Source organism: Crocodylus siamensis, chromosome 3, assembly GCF_052110815.1.
Source record: "Crocodylus siamensis isolate JL-2025a chromosome 3, ASM5211081v1, whole genome shotgun sequence".
NCBI classification, from domain to species: Eukaryota; Metazoa; Chordata; order Crocodylia; family Crocodylidae; genus Crocodylus; species Crocodylus siamensis.
In genome coordinates, this window is record NC_143397.1 from 76,672,149 (window position 1) to 76,685,477 (window position 13,329).

The following is a 13,329-nucleotide window of genomic DNA, read 5'->3' on the forward strand; positions in this document are numbered from 1 at the left end:
GGGGGGTTGTGAAGTGATGGGGGGTGGTGAACATTATAATAATGCCTAATTGTGACTTCTTACAGATCTACAACGCAGGAGCATTTTAACAGAACAGAGTGAAGGATTTTCTGAAAAAATGTTAATACAGTTCCTTAGAAGTATTTGCCTTTGATACCAAAAGAGGAAAAAATTAAAGGTTGGAAGGAAATATCTGTTTGGGAAGATAGGAAAAGGAAATTTGAGAATTGATTGGTGCTAGTATGCTGTAAGTGGGTGGATGGGTTTTTTTTTTTTTTTTGCTACAGGAAGTGATTTGCAGTGTTCACTGAGCCTTTTGTTGAAAAGGGTCCTTCTCATTTGTGTGAGTCATGCTTTTGCTGTGAGCGAGTTGGCAGCTCTAAGCAGGACTGGGATCTCTGTCATAGAAAACTATTACTTCACCCAACCTTAATGTAGAACCATAAGAAATATATTTTAAAGCATTTACTCTTTGTTATACTCTCTTCTTTTTTTTTAAACCAAAATTTTATTTCCCGTCCTTGTTATTATGAATCGTCTGCTATGTTAGCACAGGCATCTTCTGCGTTGGCATCAGATTTGCCAGAACGTATGCAGGAAACCAGATAGAAGGGCATGCTTCAACGTACCAAGTATAACCGCTTCAGGAATGATTCGGTGACATCAGTTGATGATCTTATTCACAATTTGTCCATGAACAGCAAGGTCTCAGCAGTTGCTCCGACTTCAACAACACCTTCATACCTGGTCTCACCTGAGGTTCTCCGCAAGGACCAAGAAGATGGACCCACCACCCTTTGCACCCTCATCCATAAAGTGTCCCACTTGAAACTGTCCAACACAGGCAGCCTTTTGGGCATCAAAAACCTCTCCTCTGCAGTGAAGGAGCTTGCTGTCTCCAAGTTGCAGGGAAGCTCGAGTGCTTCCAGCTCAGCAGCAGGGGCTTCAGACAACACATGTAACCTTGTCTCTGCCACTTCGTGTTCTCAGCAGGACGTGAGCAAGATGAGTACAGGGAAAAAAACACGGTTAGAGGAAATGCACCTGGGAGGTGAAGACTGGAATCAAAATAGCAGCTTTGTCAATAAACCCTCTCGAGGGTGGCTGCACTCGAACGAAAAGATCTTGGGACCTGGTGTGACGTACATTGTGAAGGTTGGTCTGTTTTCCTTCCATTCTCTCTTTTTCTCAATGAAAAATTCTCTGCTGGTTTCAATGGCAAACTGGTGAGGCTGAAAGGATCTCTATTTTTATCTTTCTTGTTGTGTATAATGCATGGAATATAAATGTAGTAAGGTAGGACTGGAAAGCAGGGTTAATTTATTATAATAGAGAACTATGCACATTTGCTTGCTGTGAGTTAATATGTTTTATAGGTGTTTTAAAAGATCCTTCCTGAAGCTAAAAGCAGTTTTTTCTTACTCTGTTTTTTCTCAGTTCAGGTGCTCAGTTATCTCTAGTATATTGTATATAACTTGGCTACATAGATTTTCAATATGTCTGTTGCTGTCTATTATAGAACAGGAAAGAGAAATACCTTGATGAGTGAAAACCTGGTTATCATGCACAATATTTCAAATGAAAAATATCTTCAAAGAAATATGTGCCTTTTTGGTGAAGTTGTTATTTGAAATCACACAAAAGAAAGCCACAGATTGCAGTTCTTGTTGTGTTCCACAAATAGAAATATTGTTGATTTATGGTAGAACAAGGAAAAATATAGCCTTGTTTTACGTAACAGGGATTTCGGGCACCTTAAACATTATTTCTCTTTTGAGTACAGTGACGCTTCATGTCCAGGGCAACAATCATGACATTTTGAAATGTACTGTAACAATGATTGTACCTTTGGTAGGGAGGGGGTACAAAATTGTGTCATAATTGCAATTGTGTCAGGTTCCACTTAAATGTTCAAAGATAGTGTACAGGAGGTACAGAAGTGCACATCTGTATACTGTATACAATTCAATCATCAATTTTGCATTCTTATACTTACTAGTAATATTTCTTATGAATAAAGTGATAGTGTAGCAAGGGGTTAAACAGAGAATAGAGCAATTTTATTTAAAGCATAAAAAATTACGGCATAAAGTTTAATTAAGTATGATTTACAATAAAATGAAACCCTCACTTCTTCACTTACCTCACTTTCTCTAAATTCCATATTAAAAGCAGGGGATATATTGAACCACTGAAACTTTGGGAAATAAGTTGTTTGGTGTTTTTTTTAAAGATGGTGTTGATGAAAAACCACTCAAACCTTTTCTTCAGAAGTATTAGGGCTTTATTCAGTCTCAGAAGAGTCTGAGACGTAGAGGAAAATGACAGAGCCAGTGTTACCTTTCAGAATGCAAACTGCTCCTCTGCTCCTCTTCAAGACCTGTCTTGGTAGAAATGCACCTTGATGCTGAATGTTACAGGAGTGTATCTATCCTCCTCTGTCATGACAATATTTTAGTTAATGGAAGGTTGTACAATAGTCTTACCATAGCTTATGAACCTCAGTTCTATTTTTCCTCAAGACATCATTATAAACAAAGATAATGACTTCTGGAATTCACTTCTACTGTTGATTGTGCTTGTAAGCAACAATTATGACGCAGAGCAAATACAGCATTTATTTTCTTGATCTGATTTTCTCACTGACTGACCACAAGTATAGCGGAGAAAGCTGAGAACTTTGAGTTTTGAGTCGACAAGAGGTGACAAAAATATCTTATTTTTGGTTTTAAAATAAAAAATGAATTTTCAGTGATGAATCAATATTTAAAACTCTCACTTGAACAAGATAAAGATTTCCATCGGTGCAACTGGTGTAGAATATTTAAGCCAATTTATTTGGCTTCAGAATTATGTATGCAGTATTTTAGTTGGGTGTTACCAGGTCATCAACATGAATAGAATTATGATATTTAGTATTTCTGTTAAAATAGGATGACAATGTTTCATGTTTTGCTCTCAGGAATATTTAGTCATAGAGAAAATATGGTGTAATATAAATGTCAAAGTAGAGGTTTAAAAGGGATATCAAAATCAATGGCTAATGTTACATGAATGAAAATAAAAGCCATCCTACTTAGTTCATAATTTGCTTGTTCATTAAGTATCTCTGAATTTTCCTCAGCAACTGCAGCATTCACGTAGATAAGAATAGAAGTGCAGTTCCCACATCATTAAACACTGTTAGTTCTCAGGGCTTTTGCGCATTCAAACCATCAAATCAATACAAAGATAATGTACACTGAAAGGAAGCATTCCTTGGGTACCTCATGGCTATACTGAATATCTGGGGGGCTTGTACCATGTTTAATTAATGCCATATGCCTTGCAGAGTATTCCATATGCCATAAGTTAAATGAGACAAAAATTAGATTTGTTGTTAACCAGTAAAGCTTTCATCATTTGTATGTGTAAGTGCATAAAGTTAGTATTCGTCATTAATTTATGTCAGAAATGTGGAATGGAAGAGGGCAAGCTGTCATCAATAGACAGTTTGATGTAAACCATGTTCGAGCATCTACAAGCAGAAAGGGCAAGATCCTTACGCGTAGTTCAGTCACCTACTTATATATGATGTAAGAAACAGACTCTTTCCTTAATTTTATTAATAAGCACAATTGCTAACAATGCTTAAATTGCAATAGAGAAAAATGCATTGCTTTGCTCAGTGAAAATAGTGGTCATTTTTTTTGCCAGACTTTTTGTTATCCCCATTTTTTGAGCTTGTGCAAATATGATCTATTTTGAGATAATATAATAGCAATGTGGTAAAAATAGCGAAGGATTATAATGTATAGAAGCTCTGATCTCAGTACTATTCTCTACTGTTGTAGAATTTTTTGGAGATAAAACTGTTGGTCTTGCCTATAATTTTTTCCCCCGTGAATATCATGTTGCCTTTTTGGCTTTTTTTGTGGAAAGTTTTTTTTCACAAAAAGACTGAAGAGGTGGTTTATCAGGGTATAGTTGATCAAAATATATTTGACCTTTTATTTAATTTCTTTGACATTCAATGTGTTTGGAAATATAAACCCAAGGTACTGGTGTTCTATATGACACTGTTGGTGGACAAATTGAAATTGTGGACACTTATGGACTAAGGAAATAAATGAGGATAAACTTGTTTGTAATGATGGAAGTCCCTGAATATTTTAGTGATTTCTTGGTAGAGCCTACAAGTAATGCAGAAAATGATTGGAGATGTTCATGTTAGAAGAATGAATCCATGTAATAAAATAGTGTAAAATTGCTTAAACTACCAACAACAACAGTTGTGTTTCAGTGAAATTTCTTTGTGTAAACTGATAAATGTCTACAGATTAGTTTAACTGTGATAGTAGCATAGGAGTTTCATTTATTTGGAGATTTAATTGACAACAGTCATCAGCCTTGGTTGGACGCAAATCCATGTTCATTTTTAGGATAACTTGTAGTCTGGTTTTGTTATAGGTATCGATGAGTTTAAACCACTGGTGTTCAACAGTTCTAAAGTAAAATAAACACAAACACACTCCAATAATGTATATAATCTGGTTTTATATACAGAGTCCTTCATGTGGTAGATCCAAAGACCTTTACTAGCTATAAAAAACAAGCCAGTGGAGGTAGCTAAGCCTTAGAAAAAAAATCTTATGTAAACCCAGACTTAAAAAAACAAAGATACAATCTGCCTTTCAAAGGGCAAAGGTTCTACCACATCAAAAGCCAGATTTGAAAGAAAAAGCATTTTAAAGTAATTAAAATTATGTTACATGAAAATATATATAGCAATGCCTAACTTGCATTATACACTTGCAAGGTGGGTCTGTTAAATTTGAGCACACTCTAGCGTTGCAGGGTCTTGCTTGCTTATGCTTACAGGAGCTGTCCCACTGGAATATTCGGGACCATTCCCATGTGTTCAGTAAAGATTTAGGGAATTGGGAGATTACTAAAGTGTTGTCATCTACTTGGATCTCATTAGAGCATCCATTTCAATGTACAAACTATAGAGTGTGAGATTTTAGTAGCATTCTGCAGGAAGCTGTTGAATTCTTTGCTTTTGAGGGGCTACATTGTACCTGTAGTCCTAGCTCCTAAAAGGGTTGATGTGTAAGCTGCACCACTCTGGGAATTTCTACAGAAGATGTTGTGCCTGAGAGATAACACCCTGTGCTGTACAATTTGTTCCTTGTTCTTCCATTTTGTACGTGCTTCTGGCCTATGCCTGCAGTAAATTCAAGACCCCCTGCAGCAGTGCAGCTGTGATGGTCAGTCTCTGCCTACAAGGTTTAAAGGGTACCCAAGGTAGGCCATAAAGAAAGGGATGGGTTTTTTTCACTTCTCCCTTAATCCTATGAATACGTATGTAATCCAAGTTACAATCCATTCCTTTTTTTTTAAGTAGTTACATTAGAAAGGTATCTTTGTACCTGCTTTCTTTTGTCTCTCTCAAGTTTATTTGGCTGAGGCTCTAAATTTATGTCTTCCTATATTTATGTTTTTCTTCATCAGTTTTTCTTTGCTTATGCCAAGATGTATCTGCTAATTACACAATAAGCATATAAATCATGTTAAATATATCCCAGATTTTAATTGGCAGCCGCTAAAGTGACATGAGCAAAAGTTGTGTACGCAATAGATACTTAGGCATGTAATGCAAGTAATTCCCAGGTATCAAGTTTGTTTTTCCAAATATGGGGTTTGTGTCTTAAGTTTTAAGTCCAGGTGATAAAAGTGACTTTGTGATAGTAAGTGAAATGAATGTAATGGATCCTTACTGTCAAATTTCACTATTCCAACCCTAAGCTTTGAAAAGTCATGATTGGCTTAGAATAATAGAATTTAAGAAAAAAAAAATACATTTTGAGGGTTTTTTGTTTTCTTATTTTTGTTTTTCTCTGCAACCATGAGGACCAGAAATTCCTTTTTTCCCCCTTCTAATTCTAGACTGAAAGTCTCATATAATCACATGACTCTAGAAAATGGAGCATTAAGAAAAACAAATATTTCAAAGATTGGAAACACTGCAACTCTTTGTTTTCTGAAATAAAAACTTGGGTAAGGAAAGGGCAGAAGAAAATTTTAAAGACCAGCCTTGATTTCAGTAATTAATTTTGCTAGTATACCATATCCTTTCTAGGGTCAGTCAGTCACATCATTATTTATTTTAATCTAATACTTTGCTTCATACTTTAATACTTTACTTCAGTCTGTACTTTAATGGTAAGCCAGCTGATAGTGGTCTAAATTCTGGGGTTTTTTTGCTTAGTCCAAATTCTTTTTTGAGGTCACTATCTCTGATCTAATGTCTTTGGGCTGATAGTCAGAAGCCACTAAAGTCAATGGGCAGGTTCTCATTGAAACTGACCTAGCCTCAGTTTCTACAAACAGCTTTCACATGTAATTAGGTAGTCCATAACAGTAATGTTATTTAAATCAGCAATTATTATTACATACTTGTGTAATTTAACTCCCCTTCTTTTCACTGGTTTCAGGATCGGGCCCTCATGAGAATACTTAATTTGCATTTACAAAATGCTTTAGGAGCCCTGGTTTATTTCCCCAGGTTTATGTGTCTTTTGTAAATAACACTGTATTTGCATTATTAATAGCTTCCTAAATAGTAATGTTTCAGCTATATATCTGTTTAATCCTGCTGATTATATGGAGTACTAAACAGTCCAAATAATTAATTTAGGTAGAAAATCTAAACATGGTGAAAGAGGCCTTTTCTTTTTTTCATTAGATATTAGATTGTTGGTTACTTTTGCTGGATTCATATGACATCACAGTTACAATAGCAATGCTGGGAACTTCTGTCATCGAGGATGAAAGAGACAAAGCCCTTCAACCACATGGACAAACCAAGAACCTCAGGGAAAATCAGCGGCTTTTAGATCTTTTGTAGAGTCTCCCTGTCTTCCTACTACATTCAATAGTACCCTAGCAATTTGACTTACTGAGGAACCAGCTTCCATTGGTGGACTGTCTATACTTATATCATATCTCTGCTCCACTTCAAGGGAAGAAGTGGAAGCTAATGCAAAAAAAGTCAATATAAAATTAAATGATTCCAAAAGAAGCACCCCGTTTGCTAGGGAACAATGCAAAGGAGATCTCTTTCTAGGCTGATTTACTGAATGCAGTTGATGGACTGTCACCCACATGGTGCTAAAATGGAATTAATTCCACAGAAATTGTGTCTCCACCAATTCTAGACAGATTTAGTGAAGATCCCACCCATTCTGGGCTGTGTATTAGGGAGATTTAATATGGCTCAGTATAGCCATATTTTCTTCTGTATCATTTTTCATATCAGAATGTTTGATTGTAACTGGCAAATAATAGCAAGGTTCTGGTACAAAGATATGAGAGATAAGTAGAAACTAGTTAAAAATCTGTAGAAGTTCTTTTTCCCATGACATTATTTATATGAGAGGGTCTTTTTTGGTTTTGGCTTTTTTCTCATTTTAAATCAAGTCTAGGAAATAAATACATTAAATTAGTCCAATCCATGTAATAAGAAATATGAAAAAAGAGGAAAATAAATTCTTTTACTTGAAGGACTTTTGGAAGCCATGTGCTCAACTGTATGCATTTTGGATACAAGTGATCTGTTGTTACCCTTGTTTTTGTTAGTATAGAAGTATATACCAAGGAGTGCTAGTGTTTGTAAAATTATATTTTCACTTATCTCTGACACCATGAGGGTACAATGAAGTGATTACCAGAAACAAAACTCTGGGTTGACTTGCAGTTGAGTCATTTTAAAGAGATCCTCCTCCCTTCACCTCCACAGAAACCTGAATGATTCATGAATGCCAGTCACGCTTCTTAGTACAGGTGGCATATTTCTAATAAAATAGGATATCAGTCATTTTTATTTAATATTACCTAAAGGCTAAGCAGCAAACCAGAGAAAAGAACAGACACTAAATCTGTATGCCTATGAGCCAGCTCCTAAAAAGATGTGGAGTAACATTACAAACAATGTTCAATGTAGCTGTAAAAATACAGTATCTGTGTGATGTTCTGAATTGGCCAAGATACTTTTCTTACATCAGACAAAACATACTGCCTAGAATAGTCCTTGGTTCTAGATTCTAATATGGTTGGTATCCTCGCTGACCCAGAGATAAGGAAAGGATTCAGTACTGAGAAGCATTACAAGACCTAAGACCTAAGTATGAAATCAAAGTATGCTGCTAAATACAGTGGGTCTGATTCTCTTACATCTCTCTGACGGTGTAAAGGGGCATTAGAGTGGAGCTCACTACATAGGAAAATAATATTGTATAGCTCTTTCAGTGATAGATCTCAGAAAGTACTTTACTGAGCCCTGATCACAGTTTTCAAGGCCCTAATACTCAGGAGTATTACCTCTGTTCTATAGGGCCAGGGACAGAAGTTACACATAAACCGGTTTAAGTGCTTAGAAACTGGTTTAAATCTGTAACAGAACAGAAGTTCTGTGCACATAAACCCTATGTTCTACAGCCACATACATCTGAAATGCCGAAGGTTACCTAGAAGGCTAATGACGGTGCCAGGCTGCCAGGTCCTGAGTTCCAGTCCAACACTTCATCTGCTAGGCAACACTACTCCTCAAAGCCCTGTCAACCTGAAACAGCAAAGGTTTCTTACTGCAAATGAGGCCCCACACCTAGTATATCCTCAAAGGAGACAAAAACTAAAAGAGCCTGAATTAGATTTGGGCTCGCAAGAGACAGTGTCTCGTGAGTGATGTAAAGAATAATCACCTAGTTTATGTTAAAATGTTGTGTGGGTGTGTGTGGGTGTGTATGAATGTGTGTTAAAAGCTTTTTGAATTTGAACATGAGACGTGCTGGATAAGAGTTAGTGACTCATGAGTCAAACATACAGAAAAGAGGAGGAATCAAATTCATCCTATTGTAAGCTGTTGTTGAATTTAATAAGGTTGCTCAGGCTTCCACTCATAATGAATTTGGCCCACAGTATACACCTAATCTGTTATGATATGGCATTGAAACTTTTGACTTGTGTGTCTGACATATTAAACAGATGTGCTTCCTGCTATTTCTCTTTTTACTAAATAAAGTAAAACACTTCAATATGAGCTTGCTGCTGTCAAACCAAAAAGTACTGTGGTGTGCAGGTGTGAGTCCAGGCTATACAGTACCAGTTCAGCTCTAAAAGTTCTGAATTTTGGGGTCCAGAAATTGATTACATAAATTCAGTTCACACCTAGCTGGCAGCCAACTAAATCCAACCTGTGCATATGCTGCAGGTTGTTTAGAAAATTGTTATGAAGGCAGACAAGTTGCACCATTATATCTGAGGGCCAAATTTAGCTTGTGGTACCTTTATAATTAGTATTAATACATGAGATGGAGGAAATAGTTTGATTCAGATCCCTAGTTAAGTAGGTAGAGCAAGCAAATAAGAAATCATTTTTTACTTGTAAAGTAAGCAAGTTTAACCTGTAAATTATTAAGAGACAGCCCCACAAATGCTGTATTTACTGTCCTTTTCCAGAACAGAATTGCAGTTTGGCTCAGTCCAGCAAATCATACATGTGAATCATTCTACAAAAGTCAGTGGAATTACTCAAGCGCTCAGTGATCAGCATGATTTTGGGTGGTCTGGAGGACTGGAGCTGTCAAGAACATTAGGAGACAACGAGATGCAAAATGGGTATCATTCAAGACTTAGGCTTCTTGGAGATTTCCTGTACTCTGTATCTAACTTACTTTTTGAATAGTGCTATGAATTGTAGTCCTGAGCATTTAATATTAGACACAAACAATGCCCTGTAGTAAGGTATGTGAAAATTATTCAAATGATGAGAATTGGAGCTAAACTTAACATGGAACCATACCACATTATTAGTCCTAAACAGCTACCATTTGGGGGGGGTTTCTATCTGAAATAGCATAGATAATACTTAGAATACTCAAAGGGCTTTGTAATAATTAATTCATAAAGTAGATAATTACATTGGATAAATGGTCCATACAAGCAGGGGGTACACACTGGAATACAGAGACCTTTCAAAACCTTTAATATATTAAGCTGTATCTTTGTATATTATAAAAGCTTTTGAAATTAATTTTGTAGTAATAAAACAAAACAACACCCTAGGTAAGCTAAACAGCTGAATAAGCTTCTTTTCAGCTACCTATTTTTCCCCCCAGCATTCTCCTTGGCTTTGATGGTGCCAGAGGATCTATTGTACCTGTCTCCTGCTCTACTTCCAACACTCAGGGATCCATTTAGCAGTCACTATTCTTTCAGTTAATTTGGACTATACAGGGCTCCTTTTGTACAAATTCAAAAACCTACAGTGTCATATTAAGACTGAATGAGATGTGTTTGATAGGAACTATAGAAAAAACCGGAATAGATGCTGTAGATATTCTGAGACAGAGAGATAGAAATCTATGCTAGATATATTTAAATTATCAGACTTGTGATGAAGAATAGTTAGTACATATAAAATGATGCAAGAAAATGCTGCCAGTACATACATATCTTTCAAATATCTGAATTTACTCTTGACAACATTTCTTCATATGTTCAAAGATATGCTTTCTCATTCGTATAGTTGACACTGCCCTTCCCTGTCTTGTAGGCAGAAGCTTGATTTCCCACTGGCTCAGCTGAACTTTTGCACTTTTGTCTGGGATGAATTAGGTAGGGGTGGTCCTGTCTTTAGCAGGGGTTGGACTGGATGACTTCTTGGAGACCCTGCCATCCTTAACTTTCTATGAATTCCATCCATATATATTGATATAAACATATATTTCTATATAGCATCTTAGAGGTAATGTAAATTTCTGTTCAGGTCAGCCAAAGAGCACCTATTAGAGCAACTGCTATCTTTCACTTATGTGTTTTTACACCACATAGCACAATGGGGTCCTGAGATGTGGGTAGAACTAAGAGGTGCTACAGTAATACAAATAGTAATATAGTAAACCTAGAGATGCTATACAGTGACAATGGTTTTGATATCTAATTATAAGCTTTATTGTCATAAAAGGTTTTGGTTTTGGAAGCCTTTGCCTGCTTGTATTAAAGGATTTCTAATGTGTAACACAAGCTGCTAGAACTAATCTGCATGGTGCTTTTAAGGAAATATATTTTCCTGGATATGCATGGTGGCAAACCAAATACTTTGAGACTTTGTTCTAGACTAGTTCACCTTATCTAAGTAGGCACTTGTAAAGATTAAACAACGTATTTCAGATGTAGTGATGCATCATATAAATATTTACATTCACACAGTTGAATAATCTGTGTCACTTGAAAATTACACCAAAAAGTCATTGGAGTGAAGTTATTGCATGTGCTATTTATTTCCCCACAAGTAGTAACTGCACTTCGAAGAAACTTGCATTTCGTAATACCACATGCATTTTGCATATAGAACATATGGTAATTTGGCAGAATCCAGGGTAGAGATGCATCTTTATAAACTAATTGAATCAGAGATGCCAAAGCTTTGATGAGCCAGAGCTCTGAAACCTGGTTCATGAAAGCTTATGCATCTGATTTAATCAATAAGATGCATCTCTACTCTGCCATCTGCTTGATTTTAGACTAACATGGCTAACTACCTCTTTCTGCTCAAAGGGTAATTTGTTACCCAATGGGCACGTCTACACGTGATGCTATGTCACTGTAGCAATGTGCTATGGTGACATAGTGTCTGCAGGCAAAAACCATAACACCGCCACTACATTGCTGTAGCAACATGCTCCCTCCTTATAGCATGTTGCTACGGCGATGTAGGGGCTAAAAGCAACTGTGTACTGCTAGCACCGCACAGTACAGGCTGTTACTGTGTCATCATTTAGTATTTCCAGAAGGAAGTACTACATGATGGTTCAGTAGCAATGATGCACCCTATATGTACATTTCTAACTTAGGTACTGCTGTGTTTTTGAAAGCTGAAGTGCATGCATGAGAAGATGCACAATCATAAGCTTACATGTGCAAAATTGTGAGTTTAATTACTGTGGAAGCTCATGAAAGTTCAGTGTACTACTTATATTGCCCAAATATTTCTGAATTGCAGGGATGGTGATCTACATTCTGGAATTTACTTAAAAATTTATGGCTTTCTAATCCACATTTATGTTAGAAATTAGAAAGTTTTCAGAACTGGAAGCTAAAATTTACTTCTCAGCAGTATTCCTTCTCTTGCTCGCCAGAAATGTGATTTTAACGTTGACTGAAAGGAACTGTACTTTAGGGATGAGACAAAATAATCTCTTTTAACTAACTTCTTGACCTCTTTTTGAAGTGGCATTGAATTATTGCTATATGTGTTGGTTTTGATTCAGTGACAAGTCTAAAATCACTGGGACAAGTCTAAAATCACAAATGTATTACTCTTAAGGCTGGAGGTTGTAATTAGAGTTGCCGAAATATCCCAGGTGATAAAGAGCCTGCCCATTTCTTACTGAGATATATTGGATAGCTTTTTTTCTCTCTTCATGCTGATAAGATTCCTCCTGCTTCTATGCTTTACAGTGATTTCTATAACCAGGTTCTTACTCTTGACTATACATAGTAACCCAAGAAATACTGGACACATTTTAACTCTTACTATTAACATCACAAACAGGTGAAGAAAAATGGGGTAACACTTTGGCTACACAAAGGAAAATATATTTAAATATGTGGTGAAAATCACTGCAGAACACATTTTTAGGGACCTCCTTCCCTCAGCAGATGTTAATATTTTATCATGTAAACTCATTGGAGTATGTGAGAACCAAGTTGAGGGACATGAAAAGTACTAGTTGTCTACCATTTCCCATTGCCACTGGGCTATGCATGGACTGTGTGCTGCATTCTATCTACACGTTTATCATCCAGTGTCAAATTCTGTCAACTCTTTCTCTCATCATTACCTTTAGTAAGTAGATTTTTAGGAGATAAATTAATGTCCCTGTCAATGACACCTTCAACTGTGCTACACTGCTTTGGTGTACCTACTTCATAAGATGGAACTAGTATAGCCACATAGGCATAAGTCAAGCTGGGGGCGAGCTAATTGGCACTGTGGCTCAGCAGTGCTAATTATCCCACCTCAAACCCTATACGGAGGTGACTGTATTGCTTCTCATGTAGGAGGAAGCCCATGTAAAGTAGCACATTGTGCTTGTGGGGGCTGCTGAATGCCAACTACTGCAGAGGCATAGCTTCAAGTTGAGGGCATTCAGTAGCTTGCAAGGTATGCTCAGGTTTTCAGGGCACTCCTTTTTTATGTGAACTACCAGCTACTCTGGACCGATTGTAAAGATTAGTTATTTCCATGGAAAAGCAGGAAAAGCTTCAATTTTGAGCCTTTATAGA

General features: G+C 36.6%; 1 protein-coding gene across 1 annotated transcript in view; it reads left to right on the forward strand.

Moving 5' to 3' along the window:
• The first annotated feature begins 360 nt into the window (after positions 1 to 360).
• Positions 361 to 13,329, forward strand: part of SHC3 (SHC adaptor protein 3) — a 92,535-nt gene continuing 79,566 nt past the window's right edge. Inside the window, exon 1 of the mRNA XM_090038555.1 lies at positions 361 to 1,155. Coding sequence (XP_089894681.1) covers positions 616 to 1,155 — 540 coding nt within the window. The 5' untranslated portion in view covers positions 361 to 615. The remainder of the gene's footprint in view (positions 1,156 to 13,329) is intronic.